The 27,378-nt window shown below is 44.5% G+C and overlaps 1 protein-coding gene across 2 annotated transcripts in view; it reads right to left on the reverse strand.

The window, feature by feature from the left end:
* Positions 1 to 858: 858 nt before the first annotated feature.
* LOC137304727 (thrombospondin type-1 domain-containing protein 4-like) overlaps positions 859 to 27,378 on the reverse strand; it is a 41,638-nt gene continuing 15,118 nt past the window's right edge. For both annotated transcript variants that reach the window (XM_067973403.1, XM_067973402.1), the window contains 2 exons: positions 15,378 to 15,480; positions 859 to 1,561 (listed from right to left, as the gene is read on the reverse strand). In XM_067973403.1, the coding sequence (XP_067829504.1) occupies positions 1,401 to 1,561; positions 15,378 to 15,480 (264 nt within the window). In that variant the 3' untranslated portion in view covers positions 859 to 1,400. The remainder of the gene's footprint in view (positions 1,562 to 15,377; positions 15,481 to 27,378) is intronic.

Here is a 27,378-nt window from a genome sequence, read left to right on the forward strand (position 1 = left end):
GAGAAATAGTTTGGGGGTATCCATAATAGCATTGACACCATCAGCACAGCGTGTAGGAGCAGTGAAGATCTTGAGCTGTCAAATACTGCACACATCTCTAAGTGATTCTGAGCATGTATAGGGAGCTGGTACAGCCCTCCTGGAGCAATCTGTATAATTATGGTCACCGTAATATGAGATAGACATCCAGGCATTGCAGGGGGTGCCAGGAAGGGTAATTAAATTGATACCTGGTGTTAGAGAAGTTTGACAGTTACTGATAGATACGATATTTCTAGACAATGGGATTGGTTAGATGGACTGCAATAGTCTTTTCCAGTCCTGTACAGCCTCATGTTCCTATTCAATCCTTTTCCCCATACATTAATGTGACTGTGGGTTACGACCAACTTGGGGCACCATTACCAACAAATCCAATTTCTAGAAAGTATCAGTCTTCCATCCAATAATTTGAAAAATGTAAGAGCTGCTCAGTCAGGTTCAATTTCACACTAGGTACGCCAAAGGTAACTTGTCTTTTCATACCTTTAATAACATCACCTTGATTACTCTACGCTCTGCAGAAACCATCTGTTGCTTTCAAATGCTAGTCGCCCTCCTCCCACCATAATAAAAAAAGAGGATGCCACGCAGGTCCTACTGTGATAGAACAATCAACAATATCAAACAAATAACACATGAGCAACAAATACAGTGCAATTCTATTTATACAATGGCAAACTATCTGAGAAACAACAATCACTGTCAGAGCTGTTAAATCCGCCACTTTTAGCTGTATTGATGATCTGTCGTATTTTTTGTAGCAATGTCATGTATGCATATTGTAAACAATTTTACAACACCAAGTTATAGTCCAGCAATTTTATTTTAAATTCACAAGCTTTCGGAGACTTCCTCCTTCCTCAGGTAAATGTTTCAGGAGCTCCTTGAAGCCTACGCATTTATACATATAGAACAATACATGGTGTTTACAGACTGCCCCTGCAACTGCCCGTTGCCAAGGCAATCACCGTGTTCAGACAGAGAGGTGTCACCTGCAGAACCCCCGAATACACATTCAACAAAAAAACAAACAGGGAAAAAAAACAGAGAAAAAAAACAGAGAGAGGCAGAAACATCCGGAAGGCAGAGAGAGCCAGCAAATGACCCATTATATTAAAAACAGATAACATTTGTTCGCTGGTGGGGTAACGTGTAGCGTGACATGAACCCAAGATCCCGGTTGAGGCCGTCCTCATGGGTGCGGAACTTGGCTATCAATTTCTGCACTGTAACCAGTGAATACAATCCAAGAATAAAACAAATTTATGCAAATAAACAGACAGGAGCCCAAGAGCTGCGAACATCCACATTGCACCCTCCACCCTCGTCGACTGTAACTGCTTACGTCTGAATGACTGCTATAGCGACGTGCCAAGTCTTACCTTGCATTGTCCTGCTACACAGAGAGACGTTGCATTTTGGTCACACGGTGTGCCATCGATGACTTTCTCAGCCTGACGTACATAGAAGCGGTAGCCAACCGCCCTGCAGTTCAGTTCACATTTCTGATGGCCACGGACTGAAAGAAAGCAAAGAAACAGGGCAAGGCATTAATTACAATCCAACTACACTTCTGACGAGGCCAGATATTAATTAAAATCCAACCTCATGTGCAACTGGGGTAGAACATTAACTATAATAAAACCGCAAGTCTTATGGAAACAAGATAGTAATTAGATTCCTACTGCAAATCTAACAAGGAAATGACATTAGTTACCATCCAACCTCCCGTCTAACTCAGGCAAGAAATTAATTACAATCCAACCTGATGTTTAACAGGGGAGAGACATTAATTACAATCCAACTGCACATTTAAAATATCAAACCTGCAGCAAGGACAATTCATGCGCTGTATTTTAGGAACTATGAGCAGTGCTGTAGGGGACTGTTGCTGTTTGTCTACAGATGAAATAATTATTGTTTGAAAAAACATAATTTTCATAATTAATTAATAATAAGCCACGGTGGAATCAGAGCGTTTGTTGCATAATGCAACTGGTTTGCAGTTAAAAGATTAAAGCTTTGAATCGCACTATTTCCCACTCTCCCTTTATCTCCATCCTTATTACTCCATCCTACTCCCTGGCCAGTCTGAGGTCGAACCAGATCGTTTGCAACCTTGACATCCTATTTGGCACATATCCTCTCCATCACCAAGACCGCCGACCTCCACCTCCGCAACATCGCGCGTCTCCGCCCCTGCCTTTGCTCATCTGCTGCTGAAATCATCACCAATGCCTTTGTTACCTCTAAACTCAACTATTCCAATGCTCTCCTGGCCGGGCTCCCACCTTGAACCCTCTGTAAACTTGAGCTCATCCAAAAACTCTGCTGCCCGTTTCCTAACTCACACCATCTCTGTGCTCACTGCCCTACATTGGCTCCCGGTCCAGGAAAGCCTTGTTTTTAAAATTCTCATCCTTGTTTTCAAATCCCTCCATGGCCTCGCCCCTCCCTATCTCTGTAACCTCCTCCAGGCCTACACCCCTCAGAGATCTCTGTGCTCCTCCAATTTTGGCCTGATGCGCATGCCTGATTTTCATCGCTCCACCATTGCTGACCGTGCCTTCAGCTGCCTAGGCCCTAAGCTCTGGAATTTCCTCCCTAAACCTTTCCACCTCTCTACCTCTCTCTACTCCTTTAACACGCTCCTTAAAACCTCGCTCTTTGACCAAGCTTTCGGTCACCTGTCCTAATATCTCCTTACGTGGCTCAGTGTCAAATTTTGTTTGATAATCGCTCCTGTGCAGCACCTTGGGACGTTTCACAATGCTAAAGGTGCCATATAAATGCAAGTTGTTGTTGTTGTTGAAGTCTGCAATGTAAATCCCACCAATGGGAGATAACTGGGATTCAATATGCAGCATTACACAGTGAATACAATTCAAAAGTACTTCATTGACTGTAAAGCACTTTAGGACATCCTGAGGTCATGAAAGGCACTGTATAAATGCAAGTTTTTCTTCTTCTTCCTCTCCATGTTACCATGGAAGCAATTGGAAAACACACTGAGCTCATGGACATGGAATTGAGCTCATCTCCATCAGAAACATCATCTGCCTGACCTGCAGAAGAAATCTTTACACAGTTCAATGTTGCAGATTTTGGTGGATTTGGTGATGTATTGCTAAAAAAAATCTAGAAGTATGTTCTGCTGTGAAATTGCAAAATGGCAGCCCATTAGCTCCTGGTGCCCTGAATTAGCCCGGCTCTCCTTGTGACATATATTAAGCAACTGGGAACAACTTTGCTGCTTGTTAGTAAAATAATCCATAGCTGTCCCTCAATACCACATAGAACTTTTAAATCTCTGCCATCCAGTCAAAAAATATGATGCATGGCATCCAAACCTGGGGTCGCCAACTTTGGTTGAGCGTATTCCAGAAGATTTCACCACATGACCTCCTGCCTCCAACCACCCCTTCCAGTCAAACAGCCTTTTTTTCCATTCCCAACATTTTTATAACTAATAAACAAAACGTGTTCAAAAACGATGAAAGAAACACAATTTTCTTTAATACCCTATGATTTCTCTCCCAGGTTGCTCGCAGCATTGTCCAGGAGATTAATCTTTAATTCATGCCGACTCCAAAACAATCATGGAGGGTCGGCAACCCAATCCAAACCTCTTGTTGTCCAGGCAAAAAGTACAAAGCAGGAACATTGGACACACTAACAAAGAGAATTACTGTTTGTGTTTTCTGTGCACTATGCAGACCCTCAGTCTACATGTAGCGGTACTCAGGACATTGACTTGGTCTGTGCACTGTGTACATGGAAGAGTGACTCAATCTGTGTGTGCAGCGTACACTGTACATGGGACAGTGACTCAGTTTGTGTGCTACTATGCACTGTATACTGGAGAGTGACTTGGTTTGTGTGCAAGTATACACATAAGAAGATAAGAAATAGGAGCAGGAGTAGGCCATGTGGCCCCTCGAGCTTGCTCCGCCATTCAATAAGTTCATGGCTGATCTTCGACCTCAACTCCACCTTCCCGCCCTTTTCCCATATCCCTTGATTCCTTTAGTGTCAAAATCTATCGATCTCAATCTTGAATATACTCAACGACTCAGCATCCACAGCTCCCTGGGGTAGAGAATTCCAAATATTCACAACCCTCTGAGTGAAGAAATTTTTCCTAAACTCAGTCCAAAATGACCAACCTCTTATCTTGAGACTATGACCCCTAGTTCTAGACTCTCCAGCCCGGGGAAACAACCTCTCAGCATCTACCTTGTCAAGCCCTCTCAGAATCTTATTTGTTTCAATGAGATCACCTCTGATTCTTCTAAACTCCAGAGAATATAATCCCATTCTAGTCAATATCTCCTCATAGGAGAACCCTCTCATCCCAGGAATCAATCTAGTTAACCTTCATTGAGCCCCCTCTAAGGCAAGTATATCCTTCCTTAGGTAGGGAGACCAAAACTGTACACAGTACTCCAGGTGTGGCCTTAACTTCTCTAGTTAGCTATGGTTGGATCATTTTTCCCGTGGAATTTTTATTCTTCAAGGGAATGTTTATTTGTTGGGAATTATGATTTATTTCTTTAAACGTTCACCATTGCCTGTCCACCGTCATATATTTTAACCTAATTTCCCAATCTATCTTAGCCAACTTGCCTCTCATACCTACGTAATTGGCTTTGTTTAAATTCAAGTCCCTAGTTTCAGACTTAACTACATCACTCTCAGACACAATAAGAAATTCTATCATATTATAACCCAGAGGATCCTTAACTAATTAACCTGGTCTCATTACACAATACTAGATCTAAAATAGCCTGATCCCTGGTTGGTTGCTTGACATATTGTTCTAGAAAACTGTCTCGTCCTCCAAACTACTTTTGCCAATTTGGTTTGTCCAGTCTATATGAAGATTTAAGTCCCCCACGATTATTGCATTACGCTTGTTACATGCTCCTCTAATTTCCTGATTTATACTCTGTCCAACACTATAACTACTGTTATGGGGCATATAAACTACTCCCTCCTGACTCAAAGTGTTGAGGTAACTCTCCCCCTCCCTGATGCATCGCAATGTCTGCCATTCGGACTCCAGCTCAACAACCCTGAGCTGAAGTTCCCAAGTTGCAGACACTTACTGCAGATGCGGTTGCCTGGAATCATGCTGCTCTCCACAAACTCCCACATGCTGCAGCGATGACACACCACCTGCCCTGCCATCTCTATCTAACCTTGCTTTTTTTTATTTACTTAAAGTTTTTATGTAATTATTTCACTTGGTTTATTTATGAGTTTTTTTTAAACTAATTAATTTATCTAGTTTAAATTATTAATTTAATAAAGTATTAGCAAGTTATAGGTTCCTAGATTAAACCACTCCCCACCTTAGAGAGCAAAAAAATGTATTACTCACCAACCAGTCACCAACCTGCTGTCCACTGAGGTCACTCTTTCAAATTTTTGCCTGTATTTGAGTCAGTCTCAGCTTTATATCCCCGCTCTGCCCTCGGTCACTGGTCCCGTTCCTTTATATCCCCGCTCTGTTCTCGGTCATTGGTCCCGTTCCTTTATATCCCCGCTCTGTTCTCGGTCACTGGTCCCGTTCCTTTATATCCCCTCTCTGTTCTCGGTCACTGGTCCCTCTCCTTTATATCCCCGCTCTGTTCTCGGTCACTGGTCCCTCTCCTTTATATCCCCACTCTGTTCTCGGCACTGGTCCCGTTCCTTTATATCCCCGCTCTGCTCTCGGTCACTGGTCCCATTCCTTTATATCCCCGCTCTGTTCTCGGTCACTGGTCCCTCTCCTTTATATCCCAGCTCTATTCTCGGTCACTGGTCCCTCTCCTTTATATCCCCGCTCTGTTCTCGGTCACTGGTCCCTCTCCTTTATATCCCAGCTCTATTCTCGGTCACTGGTCCCTCTCCTTTATATCCCCACTCTGCTCTCGGTCGCTGGTCCTACCCCTACTCTCGGTCCTCCACTCCCGCTCCTTTTATCCCCAATAACCACTAAAAACACTAACAAATGAACTAAATACTTACTGACTTACTGACCACAAACATTTAACCAATAAACTAAATACTTACACTAACTTAACACTAACCACCAACAACACTTAACCAAAAATTGAAATACTTATCTGTAACTTACTCTAGCCATTCTGTCTTTCTCTGGGCTTTTCTCTCTCTCTCTCTCCGCTGCTCCTTTAAACCCGGTCACTGGGGGGGATTCCCATGCTTTCTCTGGGCTCTAACCTGTAATTTGGTCTTTGTGCTCTATACAGAATGTCACATGGTCTATGTGCTGTTGTACAAATAGATTAGGGTAAATTTTAACTTCGAGCCAGGAAGGGAGCGGGGTGGGTAAGGTGCTTGGGTGCGAAGGTAAGTGGGCGGGTGGCGGTCTTAATGTGGCCAATCAAATTCACTTCTGGGTTTCCCGCCCAGCAGACAATCGATTGACAGGCTGCAGCAGCAGGGGGAGGCCGGGGAGAAGATCGGGGGGGGGGGGGGGAGCGGGAAGGAATTCGGGGGGAGCGGGGAGGAGTGCGGGAGGATTTCGGGGAGGGAGGCAGGGAGGAGTTCGGGGGGGAGTCCAGCGGGAAGTTCGGGGGGTGGGGGTGGGTCCAGGGAGGAAGATAAGGATGGGCGGGGAAGATCATCAGGAGGGACGCATCGGGGAAGAAGATCAGAGGTCGCTGGAGATCGAGTGAAAAGTCGGAGGTAGGTGGGGGTCCACCATGGGGGGGGGGGGGGGGCGGCCATCACAGGGGTCCTGTCGGCCAGGTGAGCTTGTTGGGCCTGGATGGAACACTGCTGCTCCTCCAGGCCCACAAGCAGTGCAATAGAGGCCCTCACCTCATGGATCCGGACCTTCCCGCCTGCTTTCACCTGGTGTGATTTGGAAGCGATGGGAAACCTAACAGGTAAGGTTAAATTCATTTTAATTTTCCAATACACAAAATATTAAGTACCTCAAGTATCTCAGTGAGGTACATTGCCCTTTTAAGTATCGTCACGCCAGCTTTAAGTGGGAGCGGGACTTCCTGGTGTCTGCTGTCCACAGGCAGACAAACCTACCTGGGTTAAACCCAGAGTGGGCAAGTTAGAGCTAGGATGCAGCCACGCTCCAAAAAGCTGTTAATTTAACCTCCCGCCCGCCCCAACATACCCATTCTTGGGGGTTAAAATTTACCCCAGTGACTCAGTCTATGTGCACAGTTTGCACTGTACATGGTAGAATAAGGAACAGATGATCTCTGCAAAAAGTTTTACATCAACAAAAAGCCGTCAAAATTTAAAACAAAAAATGCAGTTTTCAAGTAGCCATGCCTCTAACATGTGCACAAAGACCAATGTGATATTACTTCAGGTATGTTATTTCCTGCAACATCCTTCAGTACCAAAAGAACCTGTTGAAACACCTCAACCAAATAAATTAATGGATCCAAAAGCTTGTGGACCTCACTGCAGACAATTAAAAATGTTATCTGAACCATACCAACGAGGAGGTCCCAGGTTCACTCCCTAGTCTGTGCTGATCTTAGCCACAGCAGCTCAACAATTGGACACTGTGCCTTGGGCTCAGGAAGGGGTTAAAAAAAATCAAGACAAACATCCTGATCCTGATTACTGTTCGGTAACACCTGCTGAAAACTGCACATCAGGCGCAGACAAGATCAGGCACAGCTGTGATGCACCCAAACATCAAGTGACCTGCCGACACTCACTGTCACATGGACCACGTACTGGAGGGCAACTAGAGCCTGTGGAACTGGAACTCCACAGGTCATCAGTTAGTGGCTTGAGGAACAATTGGAAAAGAAGGAAAGAAATTGAGCAGCAACATGCGAAGACCTGGTTATTATTCCCTTGTTTAGCGGCAGTAATACAAACTGCAGACAGAAAGTTGGAATCTCTTCAACGCTACATTTTTGTGTCGTAACATTATCGATTTTATAATTGTATTGTTGGCATGTGCTGGCCTGTGGCTGACCTTCAATGCTAGTAGAGGAAATGTCCACAAAAACGCCACACCTGGGTTATACGGTCCCGGTTGCAAAAGCCACAGAAAATGTGCTAGTGTACAATGGCAGTTTTACCTGAAAATAAGTAATGAAATGTGATGGTAAAGATAATGGAAGAAAGGCTTACTGTTATCAAAAAACTGGGACGCTCAGTCTCTGCCCGCACTTTCCCCATTTGCCCAACTCTCCCTCACTCTCTGACTCACTGGGGTAGATTTTCAACTGATTTCCGGTAGATTTCTGACCATTTTTTATTTCCACTTATATCAATGGAAATGAGAATCAGACAGTTTCTATCCTGGGCGGCTGATCTGCAACACCAGTTTTACTCCAGTGCGGTAAATTGTCCCTCACTCTCTCCCCAACTCTATCTGTAAATTTCTCCTTTTCCGCCTCTTTCCCTTATTTTCAAGCTCTCTGTCAGTATGAATGTGTGTGTGTGAATAAGCATCTGAGTACAGGGTATTTGTATCTTATGTGTACGAGTAGGTATCTGTGATTATGGGCACAAATGTGTATGTATTTGTGTGCCTGTGTGAATATACCTGCATATTTGTGTATTTGCATCTATGCATCCAAGTATCTGTGTGCGTGAACGAGTGTGAGTATGTAACTGTACGAATGTATCTATGTATATCTATATGCGTGTGTATGTGTGTGTGTGCATACATGTATGTGTGTGGGAGTGGATCTATGTATCATAGTAGGTACAGCACAGGAGGAGGCCATTCAACCCATCGTGTCTGTGCCGGCTCTTTGAAAGAGCTATCCAATTAGCTCCATTCCTCTGCTCTTTCCCCATAGCCCTGTAAATTTTTTCCCTTCAACTATTTATCCAATTCCCTTTTGAAAGTTAAGATTGAATCTGCTTCCATCGCCCTTTCAGGCAGTGCATTCCAGATCAAAACAACTCGCTGTGTAAAAAAATGTTCCCTCATGTTGCCTCTGGTTCTTTTGCCGATTGCCTTAAATCTGTATCCTCTGGTTACCAGCCCATCTGCCACTGGAAACAGTTTCTCCTTATTTACTCTGTCAAAACTGTTCATGATTTTGAACACCTCTATCAAATCTCCCCTTAACCATCTCTGTTCTAAGGAGGACAATCCCAGCTTCTCCAGTCTATCCACATAATTGAAGTCCCTCATCCCTGGCACCATTCTAGTAAATCTCTTCTGCACCCTCTCTTAGGCCTTGACATCCTTCCTACAGTGTGTGCCCAGAATACTTCAGCTGAGGCCTAACCAGTGTTTTATAAAAGTTTAGCATAACTTCCTTGCTTTTGTACTCTGTGCCTCTATTAATAAAGCCCAGGATCCCATATACCTTTTTAACAGCCTTCTCAACATGTCCTGCCACCTTCAAAGATTTGTGTATCTGCACCCCCAGGTATCTCTGTTCCTGCACCCCCTTTAAAATTGTACCATTTAGTTTATATTGCCTCTCCTCATTCTTCCTACCAAAATGCATCACTTCATACTTCTCTGCATTAAATTTCATCTGCCATATGTCTGCCCATTTCACCAGTCTGTCTGCAAACTTTGAAATTATGCCCTCTATACCCAAGTCCAGATCATTAATATATATCAAAAAGAGCAGTGGTCTCAATACTGACCCCTTGGGAACACCACTGTATACTTCCCTTCAGTCTGACAAACAACCATTCACCACTACTCTCTGCTTTCTGTCCCTTAGCCAATTTTGTATCCATGCTGCCACTGTCCCTTTAACCCTACGGGCTGTAATTTTGCTAACAAGTCTATTATGTGGTACTCTATCAAATGACTTTTGAAAGCCCATATAAACATCAACCACACTACCCTCATCAACCCTCTCCGTTACTTCATCAAAGAACTCAATCAAGTTAGTCGAGCACGATTTCCCTTTATCAAATCCGTGCTGACTTTCACTTATTAGCTCAAACTTTTCCAAGTGTCAATTAATTTTGTCCCAGATTAATGACTCTAAAAGTTTCCCCACCACCTACGTTAGGCTGACTAGCCTGTAATTGTCGGTTTTATCCCTCTCCCCTTTTTTGAACAGGGGTATAACATTTTCAGTCCTCCGGCACCGTCCCCACATGGAAGTTTGTGCCAGAGCCTCTGCAATTTCCACCCTTACTTCCTCAGTAACCTAGGATGCGTCCCATCTGGACCGGGTGACTTTTCTACTTTGATTAGTGCCAATCTTTTAAATACCTCCTCTTTATCTATTTTTATCTTCTCCAATATCGCTACTACCTCCTCCTTTACTGCTACAATGGCAGCATCCTCTTCTCTAGTGAAGATGGATGCGAAGTATTCATTTAGTACCTCAGCCATGCCTTCTGCCTCCACAAGAAGATCTCCTTTTCTGTCCCTAATCAGTCCCATGCTTCCTTTGACCATCCTTTTACTACTTATATGTTTATAAAAGACTTTTGGGTTCCCTTTTATGTTAGCCGCTAATCTATTCTCATATTCTCTCTTTGCCACTCTTATTCCCTTTTTTAGATCTCCTCTGTACTTTCTGTATTCAGCCTGTTTCTCTACTATATTATGAAACTTACATTCGTCATAAGCCTCCTTTTTCTGTTTCACTTTAACCTCTATATCTTCAGTCATCTAGGGAGCTCTACTTTGGGATGCCCTTCCTGTCCCCCTCGTAGGGATGTGTTTACTCTGTACCCGAACCAACTCCTCATTGAAGGCCTCCCATTGTTTAATTACTGTTTTGCCTAACAATTTTTGATTCCAATCCACTTGGGCAAGATCCCTTTATAACTCACTGAAATTTGCCCTCCTCCAGTTAAGCATTTCCACATTTGATTATTCCTCGTCCCTTTCCATAACTATTCTAAACCTATGGTATTATGATGCGTGAATGTCTTTGTGTTTCTGTCATCTATGCACAGGATATTTCATATTAGATGTTTCGTAGCTTTGGTTTCTAATGGTTCCATCTTACAGCATCATGATGCTTTTCTTCAAAATTTACTAACTGTCAATTTTGAAAAATGTCATTGCCAATTGGTCCATTTATTCAACAGAGCAATAAAAAATGTATTAAGTATAGTGGGGAGTGACAGCAGCTGCTCTGGCACAGTGCCAGATGTTGCTTTGTCACGGTGCCAGATGTTTTCCAGTACAAACACTCTTCGAGCTTTGCAATAAAAATGTTGATCTTCATCCTGCCGGCATATACACTTAGACTGCTCCTTCATGCTGTGTCATACAGAGCATGCGAGGTGCAGTTTGGAACATTCCTCACTAAATTTGATGTATTACTGAATGGTGGTGAGTGGGGAGCTATCAGAATAAGAACCAGTTGTTATAAATTGGATAGCCCGGTCTTCAGTTGCTTCCAAGCCTTTATTCACAGAGCTCCACATTACACTCGCACCACACCCCAGATCAGCTCTCTTATAAATGGATACAGGAGAGTTCCCAATTGATACGCACCACCTGAATACAATTAACACTAACTGATATAAATCACATGGATACAATTAACAGCAGTCGCCTGTGCAGTCCCACATGATTCAGTGTTGGGGCCACCATTGTTTCTAATTATTATAAATGACTTAGAGGTTGGAATATTGTCTAAAGTATCTGGGGGTTAAATTGGATGGCCCCCGAAAACAGGAATGGTGATCGCGGTACGCGATTGACCTGCGCCCATTCATTGCACTGCAGGCAGCACGTTAAATTCGTGCTGCCTGCACCTCTTAAAAGTGGAGGTGCACTATGACTGATGGCATTGGTGTCAGGAAAAGGATTGCTTTGGAAGACGTTTTGTGAAGATGTCTCAACCTGCGAGAGATGGTGTACCAAGGTTTTCTGATAATGCACTGGAGGTCTTGATGCAAGAGGTGGAGAGAAGGAGGAACATCCTGTATCCGCAGGCGGGCAGGAGGCCCTCTAGACATATGCTCAGGAGGCAGTGAGAGGAAGCAGCGGCTGAGATCAATGCCAGGAGTATAGCTCCAAGAACATGGATGCAGTGCAGGAAGAAGTTTAATGATCTGACACGAGTGGTCAAGGTGAGTGAGTTCAATCTTTAGCATAGCCTGCACCACTAGTCTCATCCATTGCTCAATTCACTACACCCCCATCAGCCACCTACCAACAATCTCTTTCGATCAGTACTCAACTCTTCAATTCATATGGTTTACTTCACCCTCACACACTTAGCACTGCAAGCCTCATACCCACAACTCACACACACTGGCAGCTATTCAACCATGACAGCCACATCACCCAAACATCTTGCAGGACACTCACTGACACTTCCCACTTTCTTGCAGGAGAAGGTGGCACACAACAGGAGGCAGCAACAAACAACTAGAGGAGGACATGCATGTCTACACGTTTTAATACCCATGGAGGAGATAGTGCTGGCCATCATGGGAAGAGGATCGCTGAGGCCGTGGCCACTGGCGACACTGGAGGGATCGATGATGTGGGTCTCTGCATACCTAATCCTCCTTCTTGCTTCCCACTTCTTCCTCATCCTACAATCTTTTCTGACTCACATGCTGCAGATGGTGTAAGCACGCACTTCTTACATTCTCCTCTCCCATCACCACAACTCAACCCCTGTGCCTTTTTCATTTCAGATACTCAAGACCTGGAACCTTCCCAGTCAGAGGAGGAAGAGGAAGAAGACAGTGATGATGAAGAGAGACTGTCACTCGATCTTACACTCACAGCCACCAGCTCAGAGTTTGACACTGCGTGTACTTTAGAGGCTAGGATAGAGGAGGGATCTGCACTTGGTGAGACACTGGGCACAAATGCTCAGGAGCTGGGATGGGGGGAAAGGATACTGCAGGTGCCAGATCGCCAGAGGGTGAGGTCGCTCACTAATTCTGCTACAGAGGTTTCAGATGAGGACTTCGATGGGCCAGGCTACAGAAGAAGGCTGATGGGCATACACAACCAAATGCTTGGTGCACTGGAAAGCCTGCCAGAAAGCCTGCGCATAATGTCAAGAAGCATGGATGAATCCAGTTCCAACATAGCACAGGGCTTTGCGCAGAGCTTGGAGCCCATCCTTTCCAACATGGAATGGGTGGTCACCTCCATCAGCACATCTGTGGAACCCACCATGATCCAGTGTTTGACGACCGATGTCACAGCTTCCATCAAAGGTCTGACTGCTGCATTGGGAGCTCAGACTGCTGCCATCGTGGCTCTGGGTACCACTGTTGAAAGGGGCTTCCAGGGCGTCACAGCAGTCCAGCAATCTGTTCTCCAACAGATCACCAGGATTGCTGAGGTGCCACCTCAGTGGCGCTATGGAAGACGAACCTGCTGTCCTTCTCAGGATGACAGCATTCCTGCTCCCACCCCTACCACTCCGCCAGTGTTCTTGCTGTTACTTATCATGGGATGTCATGGTGCTATCGGAGCTGGAGCAGCATGCTTTGGAATTTGGTGTCCCAGCCAGAGCTGCAGCATTGGCCATTTTGAGACCTGGGAAATGAATTGGCAAATGATACACAAATCACTAAAAGTAGCGATGTTGGTTAATAAGACCATAAAAAAGCAAACAAGGCACTGGGGTTCATAAATGCCAGCATGGACCAGTTGGGCCGAATGGCCTGTTTCTGTGCTGTAAATTCTATGTAACGAGACCCACCTCCTGCTCTCACAACTCTATTCCCACTAAACTGATGACCACCCAACTTCCCTTTCTGGCCCCATGTTAGATGATGTGTAAACGGTTCCCTCTCCCTTTCAAATCTGCCGTCATCACCCCCCTCCTCAAAAAACCCGCCATTGACCCGTTTGTCTTTGCAAACTACAGTCCGAACTCCAACCTTCCTTTCCTCTCCTAAGTTCTTGAGTATGTTGCCGCCTCCCAAATCCGTGCCCACCTTTCCAGCAACTCCATGTTTGAACCTCTCCAATCAGGTTTCTGCCCCTGCCACAGCACTGAAAAGGCCCAAATCAAAGTCACAAATGACATCCTATGTGACTGTGACCGAGGTAAACAATCCCTCCTCATCCTTCTCAACCTGTCTGGAGCCTTTGACTCAGTTGACCGCACCATCTTCCTCCAACACCTCTTCTCTGTTGTCCAGCTGAGTGGGACTGCACTCAACTGGTTCCATTCTTACCTATCCAGTCGTACCCAGAGAATCTCCTGTAATGGCTTCTTTTCCCACCCCCGCACCATTAACTCTGGAGTCCTCCAAGGATCTACCTTTGGCCCCATCCTATTTCTCATCTACGTGCTGCCCCTCGGTGACATCATCCGTAGACACAACACCAGGTTCCACATATACACTGACGACACCCAGCTCTACCTCACCACCACCTCTCTCGACCCCTCCACTGTCTTTGTATTGTCAGACTGCTTGTCTGACATCCAGTTCTCAATGAGCCAAAATTTCCACCAATTAAACATTGGGAAGACTGAAGCCATTGTCTTCGGTCCCCACCACGAACTCCATTCCCTAGCCTCCAATTTCATCCACCCTCTGACCACTGTCTCAGGTGAACTAAACTGTTCGCAACCTTGGCGTCCTATTTGATCTTGAGCTGAGCTTCTCACCCCATAATCCTCTCCATCAGAAACACTGCCTACTTCCACCTCTGTAATATTGCCCGTCTCCACCCCTGCCTCAGCCCATCTCCTGCTGAAACCATCAACCATGCTTTTGTTACCTCCACCTTTGATTATTCCAATGCTCTCCTGGCTGGCCTCCCATCTTCCACCCTCCATAAATTTGAGCTAATCAAAGACTCCTTACTATCAGTACACCAACAAAGGCAATCAGGGCAATCCATATGTCAAATAGCTAATCTTAATGCATAGAGCCCAACCACCAGACAGTGCTGAACTAGTTCTACATTTTTTCAATGTTAAAGTTCTTCTAGGAACTGTTTCTCTTCCCTCCACCCGGTAGACGCCACAGGAATAGTGACACATCACAAGACAAGACAGCATAGCTCCTGATAGTCTCTTCTTCTGTGAATTCTTTGACCCAGAAGTGTGCAAGACTACTAAACCAGTGTGCACAAATGTGCCAGCAGACTCACTGCCTGCTGCTGTAAGTACACAAAAATGCTGAGACAATATTGAAATCAATGTGAATTAAATAATTAAGATGCATCAAAGAGTAACCCCTTCAAAACATTAATCCTATTTATAGCCCAAATTACACAATCGTACGAGGCCACTCCTCAGTGCTTCAGCTCTTATTGTCTCATCACCTGATAAACAAACATTCTCTGTAACAGCAGCAAAACCCAGACAAAAAATAGCTCACCCACCTGGATTGTAACATTTAAATCTGAACAGCTGGAGATTACTATGAGTTCTGACCCTTGCAATAATGCTTTTTATTCTTACCGTCGGTGAAAGGCTCCCACTCGTAGAACCGCCCCATGAAAGGTTGATTGTTGTAGGATGAGCATTGTACCTCTCTAATGTCTCTGCCACTTCGCAGGCATGACTGTTGGAACGGAAATGCACAATAAGAACTTGTATAGAAGATAAATCATTTTAAAAAGCAGTATCAAGCAGTAAAGTGTGCAGGCTCCATGCCTTGGCCTTATTTTTTATCACCTCATTTCTCCTCATCTGCCCAAACATAGTAAGTCTTCAGGTCACAGAAAAAACTGGAGCACCTAGCATGTGTGGAGCATAACCTGGCATATCTAGTGTGTTTCATTCATACTGTCCAGGTGAGTATGACAGCACAAGTGTAGCAAAGTGGTCCAAAACTGAACAAGAATATCCGCTGTGGAGTAGTCTGTTCAGTCTATGATGTGTTCTCAATGGACATGAGTTCTAGAACCAATGCAGTTCTGTAGGATGCAGAGTACAACCATTTCCATTCTTGACTACTTATCCTTCACCTCCATGAAATGTAAATAAATAAATTCCTTTAAATTATGAAACAAAGGTACTAAGGAACTACCTTGTGAGAATCCAATCTCCCCTGGATAAGGGCATAAAATTGTATTTGTGCTGCAGTAACACTAATTGGCCGACTTCACTCAGAAAGGCTAAGGATGGCGTAAAGTGATGCTGCTATAATGAGTGGCTCTTCTGGACTGGGGTTAAGACATATTAATGGCAAGAGCATTTAGCCTCTAATACATTAGACTTTGGAATTCTCAATACTAAATAGGTGTACACAAGGTAAAAAGTGCTCCATTCTCTAGCATAAACTTCCCTTACCTCGATAACCACAACATAAAATAATGCACAATATGTTGAGAATACCTAATACACACTCACAAGAAGTCAAGACCTGGAGTGCAGTTTTGATTTCTACAGTAGTTCCAATGAGCCTAAATGGAACTTTGGTGCGGCCATCACTGTGATACAAGAAGTTTACTGAAACAACATATCACGATTGATATTGAGGTACAAGCTTCATCAGTTATAGTATTTGCAATGCTGTTTTCCTATCACTTTACAAAATTTGTATGAGATGCAAGTAACATTGCTTTCCTCCCCAAATATCTGATTCCCAGTTATGTGCATTATAAAATCTTGCTTCTTTATCTCAGTTATTTACATCATTATACAAGATATGGCCTTGAGTTTCCCCCAAGGGCGCAATCTGCAAATTGCGCCCAAAATGCGCCCAACATTGTGCCCATCTGATCAAGTGAAATTGCGCCCAAGTTCCCGCGCAAACTCATTAACATAAGGCTGAAAGTGAAATCTCCCATGAATCAGTGCAATCAAGCAGCATAATCGATCGAAATCGATTTGTGACTGGAACAAGGCCAATGGGGCTTCAAGGTGCCAGGATAGGGTAGTATAAAGGGCAAGAAAAAAAAACAGCTTCAGAGGGGGGCTGGAGACCACAAGGTAAGAAGCATTTATCTTTCTGTCCTGCAAACTTTTAATACTTTACACAGTAATTATTTGAAATCGCACTGAACCGTCTTAAAGTATTTGTAACTTTTCCCTTCCTGCAGATGACTGATATTGAGAAGAAGGAAAAGAAAGACGCCCGCAAGAGGGTCTTCAATTTTGCAGAGGAGGACCTTCAGGCCCTCCTTGATAAGGTCAAGACAGGACAGGGGAAGCTGGTTCCTCATCAGGGGTGCTGCGGAGGTGGCTGAGGCACTCAGCGCCTCATTCATAGTCCCCAGGATGGCGGACCAGTGCCGCAAGAAGTTCATTGACCTGACAACGTCAGAGAAGGTAAGAAATCTATTTACAATACTTTCTGCCATGCCCAATCTGTCCGGCTCAGGTGAGGCAACCGGAGTAGTGACCTGTCGGAGAGGCCAGAAACTCAACTCCCAATAGATGCAGGGCAGTAGTTCCAGCAATTGCTCGTAACACATTTTGATCTTTTCCTTTTGTCTTTGCAGGTCAGGAATGTGCACAATGCCCAGCAGAGGATGAGGAGTAGTGGGAATGTTCCAAATCTCCAAACCGTTGACCCCCCCCCCCCACAACAAAGAGCAGAAGGCAGTGGAGCTGCTGAGGAGTCACATCATCGTGGCTGTGGTGGCTGCCGAGGTGGGTGAGGAGAGTCCACAAGCCAGTGAGTACCTACCCGTTGGCCATTTATCAATGCTTCCATAGAGGACAGTGGCAGAGGGTTGTCGCCCCATCCCCTCTTGCCCTCCGCTACCTCCCCCTCGTTCACAGTACCTCCCCCCCCCCCTCCCGCTACCTCCCCAGCGCCCAACGGTACCTCCCCCCATCCACCTGTATCTCGCCCTCGCCCACCGCTACCTCGCCCTCCGCTACCTCGCCCTCGCCCACTGCTACTTCCTCATGCTACCCGAACATTCGCAGTGGGCACTTGAGATGTTCGTGGTCGGTGACCTCAAGGAGCTCCAGCCGATGAAGAGCCAGCTACAGACCGCTGGGACTCAACTTCAGCTGGTGCAGCTGGCCCAACTGGCTGTCTGGCACCATCACGAGCACTGGTTGACAGGCCGGTAGGGGAGCAGGTGTGCTGTTATTCTGAGAGACGACAGCAGGTGCCTCCTCCATGGAGCCAGTCCCACTCTCAGGGGGTTGAGCCTTAGCACTCCCGCAGAGAACAGAGTGCAGGCCTGCGGGGAGGCTCTCAAAGTCCCTATCCACGCTCTCCTTCAGGTTTTGTAACCCAGAGGAGCTGGACCCCGGAGCCAAGCTGGCAATAGTCTGAACTTCCATCGAAGCAGTCAGAGCTCTCACCAGAGGCTGCATGGTTGCTGGTCCCCCTGCAGTGCTCATAGAGCTGGCCACTCACTATGTTTTTGATGCCATGCACAAAGACAGCACACAAGTTGAGGCTGGACTCCTCAATGTTGTCTGATATCGTGTGCCAGCTCTCTGGCAGGCTGCTCAGTGCACCAAGCATTTCTTGGTGGATGTCCACAAGCATATGTCCAGCGCGTGGTGTCAGTATCTGAGCTGGTGCTTGCAAGAGTCAGATCAAGCGATGGTGCATCTTCTGCAACACTGCACTCCTCTTCCTCCAGTGGCTAAGGGGTGTCGACATTCTCAGCAGCTGAAATGAGAGGGATAAAGGTTAGTATGTTGTGCGAGGGAGAGCAGAGTGAAAGAAGTGGTTCTATGGTTCTATAAGTGGGTGTTGAAAGCATCTGCAGCCTGTAATGCAGAGTGTGTGGAGTGAGAAGAAGTCAGAAGAGACAAAGAGAATTAGGTACCAAGAAACCCTGCACGGCCTCGCCACCAGTGTCACCAGTGGCCACGGCCTCCAATCTACCCCTTCTCATGATTGCCAGGACTCTCTCTTCAGGGAGGGAGAGGGTGTGCAGCATGGCTCTTCCTCCTCTGATAGCAGCTGTTGCCATAAGAATATAAGAGGCAGGAGTAGGCCATACGGCCCCTCCAGCCTGCTCCGCCATTCAATAAGATCATGGCTGATCTTCTACCTCAACTCCACTTTCCTGCCCGATCCCCATATCCCTTGATTCCCCTAGAGTCCAAAAATCTATCTATCACAGCCTTGAACATATTCAGCGACTCCAGTGTTGGTGGACACTGGACCACCTTGCCTGGTGTTATGTGACATCTTCTCCTGCAAGAAAGAGTGAAGCGTGTTAGTGAGCTACTTATGAAATGTTTGGAGAATGTGGCTATCATGGTGAAATAGCTGACAGTGTGTTTGTGAGATGAGAGTTATGGATAAGTGAAGTAATAGTGCTGAGCGTGTGAGCGTGAGGAGAAGAATTTTAAGTGACGTACAGTGTACTGATTGCAGAACTGTGCAGGGTGATGGGGGAGGGCAATGTTGAGAGTGCTGATAATGTCGTAATTCATGAGACTGTGAGTGGTCCAGCTGTGATGAGAAAGTAATTTAGCCATCTTCTTACCTTGACAACTCTAGTTAGATCATTGAATTTCTTCCGGCACTGCAGCCACATTCTTGAGGCAATGCTCCTGGCAGCAACGTTCTCAGTTATCGCCACCCACTGCCTCATCAGATGCCTGAAGGGCTTCCTGCGCCTTGGGGGAAAAAGGAAGTTCTTCCTCCTGTTCACTGCCTGCACCAAGGCCTCTGGTGCGTCCTGGCCTCACGATATCGCCCCCACCCCTCCCTCTCGGGAGACGTGCAGCCAATGAACAGCAGGCAGCATGGCTTTTGCGGCACAGAGGACTGTCGTAGCATGAAACAGTCATGACAGCTGCCGGGATAGGGGGCACAGATCTGCATGATACATTGCTTGTAGTCGCAAACCAGTTGTACATTGAAGGAGTGGAATCCCTTTCGATTGATAAAGGTGCCAGGGTGGTGATTGGGTGCTCGCAAGGCAATGTTACATAAAATTACACAGAATTTACAGCACAGAAACAGGCCATTCAGCCCAACTCATCTACGCCGGTGTTTATGCTCCATACGAGCCTCCTCCCACTCTTCTTCATCTTTCAGCATATCCTTCTATTCCTTTCTCCCTCATGTGCTTATCTAGCTTCCCCTTAAATGCATCTATGCTATTCACCTGAACTACTCCATGTGGTAGCCACATTCTAACCACTCTTCGGGTAAAAAATTTATTAGTGACTATCTTATATTTATGACCCCTAGTTTTGGACTCCCAATCATGTGGAAATATCTTCTCTACAGCTACCCTATCAAACCCCTTCATAAGTTTAAAGACATCTATTACGTCGCCCCTAATAAGACCACTCATTTATGTTTTTCATAGAATAATGGATAGAGTGGTGACACTCAGTCCCCAAAGGGTCAAGAAGAATGCCACAATATCATTTAATTCAAATAGAATTTTACATATCTAGTCACTGTAAATCAGTAGCCCTGATGTTCTCCCCTAAATGGCATAAACACCCCCATTGTTATACAACAGCTTATCCTCTTACATATTGTGAACAACACCACAGATTTGCCAGTGTATTAAATACTACAGCACAGACACGATAGGCCGAATGGCCTCCTTCTATGATAACATACTATGATACTATGAAAGGAGGCCATTTGGCCCATCGTGCCTATGCCGTCTCTTTAAAAGAGCCATCCAATTAGTCCCACTCCAATGCTCTTTCCCCATGGCCTTGCGATTTTCTCCCCTTCAAATATTTATCCAATTCCCTTTTGAAAGTTACTACTGAATCTGTTTCCACCACCCTTTCAAGCAGTGCGTTCCAGATCATAACAACTTGCTGCATAAAGGAAAATATCCTCATCTCCCCTCTGGTTCTTTTGCCATTTTCCTTAAATCTGTGTCTTCTGGTTTCTGACTCTCCTGCAAGTGGAAATTTTTTTTCCATATGTACTCTATCAAAAACTCTCTATTAAATCTCCCCTTAACCTTCTCTGCTCTAAGGACAACAATCCCGGCTTCCCTAGTTTCTCCACGTAACTGAAGCCCCTCATCCCTGATACAATTCTAGTTCATCCCCTCTGCATCCTTCCTAAAGTGTGGACACAATACTCCAGCTGAGGCCTAACCAGTGATTTATAAAGGTTAAGCATAAGCTGCTTGCTTTGGTACTCTATGCCTCTATTTAAAAAGCCAAGGATCACGTATGCTTTTTTTAATAGCCTTATCAACTTGTCCTGCCACTTCAAAGATTTGTGTATGTAAACCCCATAGCAGGCTATAACTAGTGGGGTGCCGCAAGGACCAGTGCTTGGGCCTCAGCTATTTACAATCTATATTGATGACTTAGATGAAGGGACCGAGTGTAATATATCTAAGTCTGCTGACGATACAAAGCATGGGATGAGGAGGAATTTCTTTACACAGAGGGTTGTGAATCTCTGGAATTCTCTACCCCAGAGGGCTGTGCATGAAGAGACATTGAACATGTTCAAGGATGAGATAGATAGATTTTTGGACTCGAGGGGAGTCAAGGGATATGAGGATTGGGCGGGTAAGTGGAGTTGAGGTCGAAGATCCAGCCATGATCTTATTGAATGGTGGTGCAGGCTTGAGGGGCCATATGGCCTACTCCTGCTCCTATATCTTATGTTCTTATATCTCTGTTCCTGCAACCCCTTTAAAATTGTACCATTTAATTTATATTGCCTTTCCTTCCAAAATGCAGCACTTCACACTTCTCAGCATTAAATTTTATCTGCTATGTGTCTGCCCATTTCATCAGTCTGTCTATGTCTTCCTGAAGTCTGTTACTATCCTCCTCACTGTTTATTAATGTTTACTAGTTAAGTAGGACAGCTAGATGATAAGTGGCAGCTGGCTAAACTGGTGTGTATTTTAGTCGACAGAACTTAATCATAAAGTGGACTAATCAAACTGACTTTTCTCTTTTCAAGTTAATCTAAAATAACAACATTGTATTTCCTTGTGTGTCAGTGTTTGCTGTTTACTTTGTCTGTCATCAGCTGTTGTTGCATTCAAAAACAGTTTACCAGGACTAGGAGGTAAATTGTTGCAATTTTAAATGGAAAACAAAATAATGCTTAATGTTCCCAATAAACTGGAAGATATCATTTGTAAATAGCGATACTTTAAAAATGTGGCACACAGAAAGAGCAAGGCACCAGGGGCTCACATTCAGGCTACAGAGCTTCTGAAAAGTCAGCTGAATAAGAAGCTGAGATGAAATAAGGCGTGAAATGTGAAAGGTGTGAACTACATGGGGATTAAACTATAAATGAATGAGGATTTTAAAAATGGCATCAGCTTGCATGATTCAGATTCGAAACAATATAATTATAATAGGGATAACTGTTTCAGGGAGGAAGAAAGGAAAAAATGGTAACAGACGCTGCAGAGAAACTCCAGTAGTAGCAGAATCACTAAGGGCCCTGACCTGGCTACATAGATAAATTATTGTGTTTGGCTCAGTTGCATACAAGCTTTCTTGAGTCAGAAGGTTCTTGATTCAAACAACATATTGCATTTATATAGCGACTTTAACATAGTAAAACGTCCCAAGCACGTCACAGGAGTGTAATCAGACATGACACCGAGGCAAAGAAGAGACATTAGGACAGGTGACCAAAAGCTTGGTCAAAGAGGTAGGCTTTAAGGAGCGTCTTAAAGGAGGAGAGAGAACTAGAGAGGTTTAGGGAGGACATTTCAGAGCTTAGGGCCTGGGCGGCTGAAGGCATGGCCGCCAATGGAGGGGCGAAGGAAGCGGGGGATACACAAGACTCCAGAATTGGATGAACGCAGAATTTTTGGAGGGTTGTAGGGCTGGAGCAGATTAGAGATAGGGAGAGGTGAGGCCATGGAGGGATTTGAACATAAGGATGAGAATTTTAAAATCAAGGCGTTGGCGGACTGGAAGGCAATGTAGGACAGTGAGCACAGGGGGTGATGGGAGAACGGGACTTGTTGCGAGATAGGATACAGGCAGCAGAGTTTTGGAAGAGCTTACGGTTATGGAGGATGGAAGACTGGAGGCTGGCCAGGTGTGCATTTGTATAGTCTAGTCTGAAGGATCCAGTATACCAGTGCCAATGCAGCATGGAAGGGATACTGCATTGTCACAGGTGCCATTCTTTTGGATGAAATATTAAACAACCTTGCCTGTTCCATTTGTTCAGGTGGATACTGACGGTCTGATGGTACTATTCGAGGAACAGCAGGATATCTGACCAACATTCCTTCCTCAAATAATACCACCATTTGTCTCATTGATGTTTGTAGGAATCTTGCTGTGCACAAAATGGCTGCCACATCTACCACATAGCAACAGTCACAACATTCCAAGTAATTCATTTTATATGAAGCTCTTGCTGAGAGACATCATAAGCTGTATAAATGCAGAACAGAATACAAATCCTACACATGCTGCAGTATCAAGCTATTGCTGCCCTTGCTGTCTGTTAGTGGATCTACAAGTAGTCAGTGTGTTAATTTCTGATGCTCACTCTCACGTGACTTCCATTACACACATGCGGGAACTGTGACTGCTCTGCATGGCATTCTTAAAGTGCAAGCCGAGTTAGCCTTATTTCACCGATCCAGAAACAACCAATTTTTTTCCCCATTAATTTTATATTTGTTGGAAAGAACACAATTCCCATAAAAACAAGATCAGACTGGTGGAAATCTCCACCCTTCTCCAACATAAGAACTGATGTTTTTATCTGACTCCAGCACAACAGGCCACCCAGTTATCAAATTCTATATGTAAAATACCTTAGCTAATTGTGCCTGCATTCACCATTGACCCACTTGCAGTCACATGTAATTGCTTATCAACAACGCTGGAACTATCAGCAGCAGTTATATCAAATATTCAAGTGCCAGGGTGTGTCAGGATGACTTAGTAAGATCAGATCATCTACCTTATCAAAAGATTCTGTCCCAACACTATCAGCTGCTAGTTTGACCTTGCATACTTGGATAGAACAACCACGCTGAAGTTGGGAACATAAGCCAAAAATAACAAGAAATTTGTGAAATGGTATTTCAATTTGAATCATGTCTAAGTGCTGGCACGAGACCCAAATTATATTCTAGCAGAAAAGTGTTCAATTCAACAACAAGCTCCATCCAATTTGGCTTCAACTCATAAACATTGCAGAAGGAATGTAAGGGAGAAAAATCAAGGCCTAGGACTGGGTGATTTAACAGTGTCTTTTCATTTTTCAGTGTTGTTCTCACTTTAAGTCCACAATAGGTATCCACAGCTGAAATGCTGCAATTTATTCAGGAGTGCTGACCCCACCTCCACACCTTCCCCCTACCCCCCAACACACACACACAATCACAAGAAGGTCAAAATCTTAAAGATCACTCTCTTTACAAAATGTTTTTGTTTGGGAAAGAAGCAGAACTGAAAGGGCTAAGCATCAACCTTAACAGGATATCATGCACAAGTGATAAGGTAATGCATTTTGACATTATTTACATTATTGTAGTGCATTTGAAAACAAAAAAACGTTTTGCCAAACTCATTTCCATGAAGACACTGGCCTTTGTGGCTACGGTCCTGTAATTTTGAGTATCCTGAAATGAGCTGGAATGTTGAGTTCATTTTGTTTCAAATTTACTGTCAGTTTCTGACATTTGCTGCAGTTTACTGCATTGAATTGTACAGAGACAGGAAACAGATGAAGGGAAATAGCAATGTTTCTGTAGAACCCAGACCCTCTCATTCAGCTTTGGACAGTAAGATCCAGTCTTTTCCCCACACTATTGTATACTATTTAGCCTCTCTTGAACTATACTCATGGCAAGTAGTATAATTTGATGTATAATAAAATTTAACAGTAATGACATTTTGCAAAAAATAAAAAAAACTGAGAAAGCCTTGCTGGCTCTCTCTGATCGGCTCATATTTGTTCACATGCTCATTACTCTATCCCTAATGACAAGATTCTAGTAGCTTCCCCACAACTAACGTTAAACTGACAGGCCTGCAGCTACCTGGTTTCTCTCTCCCACCCTTCTTAAATAACGGAATGACATTAGCAATTTTCCAGTCTAACGGCACAATTCCTGGATCAAGAGAGCTTTGAAAGATCGTAACTAACGCTTATGGCATTAGCCGCTTGTGATATAGTCTAATAAATTTAATGAGAAAAAAATTATTTTAACTTCTTCTGATGATCACCCTGATTCTATGCTTCCTTGTTATCAAATTGCCAACCATCCCAAACCTCTGTATCCCACAAATACGATAATATGAATTTGTTAAATCAATCAATCACATCCATTGCACTAAGTCACAAGCCCCAGATTTTAAAAAATATTTATCATAGCTGTTTTCCAATGTTAGCAGTTAATATACTCTCTATACAACAACTTGCATTTCTATATTGCACCTCACATTCAGTAGAGCATCCCAAAGGCTTTACATAAAAAGAGTTGAAAACAGTAAATTTCAAACAGGATGGCTACAGAAAACCAGCAGGACTAGAATGGGAGGCTGAAAGCACGGCAAAATGAAGTGTTTTGAGAAAGTTTTAGGAAGGTGATAAGTTAGAGGGAACTAGAGAGGGAGTTCCAGTGTATAGGAACATAGGGGCTGAAGAAGCAGTGGAAAGAAGGGAGCAGGGAACAAAGTGCAACTCGGTGTTAAAAAAGAAAAATCTTGCATTGATATAGCACATGATTACTGGCACATGATTACTCCCTTGGGACATCTCAAAGCAGTTCACAATGAATAAATTACTTCTGCAGTGTAATAACTATAGTTACACATGCAAATACAGCACTGAATCATGCACAAGGTCTCACATTGAGTAAACTAGATTAATGTGTTGGTTGGAGGGAGCAGTGTTGGCCAGGACACCAGGAGAACTCCCTGCTCTGCTTCATATTGTGACTTGGGATTATTTTCATCCACCTGAACAGGCAAAGAGGGCCTCATCCAAAAGTTGATACTGAGGCAAAAATGACAGGTTTATTTTGTCTAGTTTTGGCATGGTGTCTGTCCCTTTAAATCCAGTCACAATACGTAAGGGGGCCAAAATTCCTGGGGGGTTCTGCCAGTCATCCTTTTCTTTTTAATATTCGTACTCAGGGTGTGGGCGTCATTAGCAAGGCCAGCATTTATTGCCTATCCCTAGTTGCCCTTGAGAAGGTGTGCCGCCTTCTTGAACCGCTGCAGTCCATGCAGGGAGTTCCAGGATTGACCCAGCGGCTTAGATATATGTCTAAATCGGGATGGTGTGTGACTTGGAGGGGAACTTGGAGGTGATGGTGTTCCCATGCACCTGCTGCCCTTGTCCTTCTAGGTTCGTGGAGGTCGTGGGTTTGGGAGGTGATGCTGAAGAAGTCTTGGCCAGTTATTGCAGTGCATCCTGTAGATGATATACACTGCAGTCACGGAATGCCGGTGATAGAGAGGTGGATGTTTAGGCTGGTGGATGAGATGCTGTGGCACGGGAGGAAACCTGATTTGAGGGGTTATAGCCATGCCTGATCCTGGCTTCACTCAATGTGTCCTTATGCCCACTTTCTAGCAAGTGTCACTGGATCGTGATCAACCAAGGGGAACACGATTGGTTTTCCCCACCCTACGCCAGAGGCGATGAGGTTAATTAAAGCACATAGCTGGTAACCCTGCGATCAGCTAACAGAAGAAACATGGGAACAAAAAGGAAAGGTCAAATGTTAAAGCAAACTAGGTGCAGTGAAGGACCGTGCCTTAGCGTTGCTCCAACACAGTGCGTGATGCATGGTTCGGACACAAATTCTGATACGATGAGGTTCTCATTTCAGCTGTGCCACCAGGGAAAGGAGTGGGCACAGAATCAAGCAAAGCTGGCAAACAGCAGCCAGGTGTTTCCGCACCAGGGGGCGGGGTGGTAAGAGCTGGAAAGGAATGCAAAAGCCACTGCTCACTGGGGCAGTCTCTTACTCTTCCTAACGTACAGCTCAAGAGCAACACTGGGAGTAGCCTTGGCCTGACCAGCCTCTGCCCTGGGCTAACTTACTTACCCATGGGAAATGCAGATTGTTAAGAATCCTAAAGAGGAGAGAAAGTTCCAAACTTAAGGAATTTTTTACAGCATTCTGAATAGAAAAGATAACGAAATTTGCAAAACACTTCAAACGTTTTCAATTTAATCTAATTGAGGGATCAGCTGGACTGCTGCCAGCTGTAACAATAGCCAAACACAGCTCGTATTTATGAAGTGTTTCATCAGCTCTAATATAATTAGAAATAAAATAATTTCTCTTTAGCCAAGGAATTTCTGTTTTGGCGCTTTACAAAAAGCTTAAAGTATCCTGAGCTTTTGTGCACAATTGACAGGGTATGCGATAAGGTCAACTGCTCTCCAAATGGTGAATAACTTCTGTGTCTTTGGTAGTCCAAGTGCAACCGCACAGGGAGGGAAGAGAAATAAAATGGGCATTCTGACCAGCTCTTGTTGACTCCTGTTGCCCAGGTAAACTGCAGCTTGTCCATCCAGGGAGTGCAGCAATACATGAACAAAATAGATGAGAGGAAGAGAGAATGAGAACGAAGGAGT

This window comes from Heptranchias perlo, chromosome 38, assembly GCF_035084215.1.
Source record: "Heptranchias perlo isolate sHepPer1 chromosome 38, sHepPer1.hap1, whole genome shotgun sequence".
Taxonomy (NCBI): Eukaryota; Metazoa; Chordata; class Chondrichthyes; order Hexanchiformes; family Hexanchidae; genus Heptranchias; species Heptranchias perlo.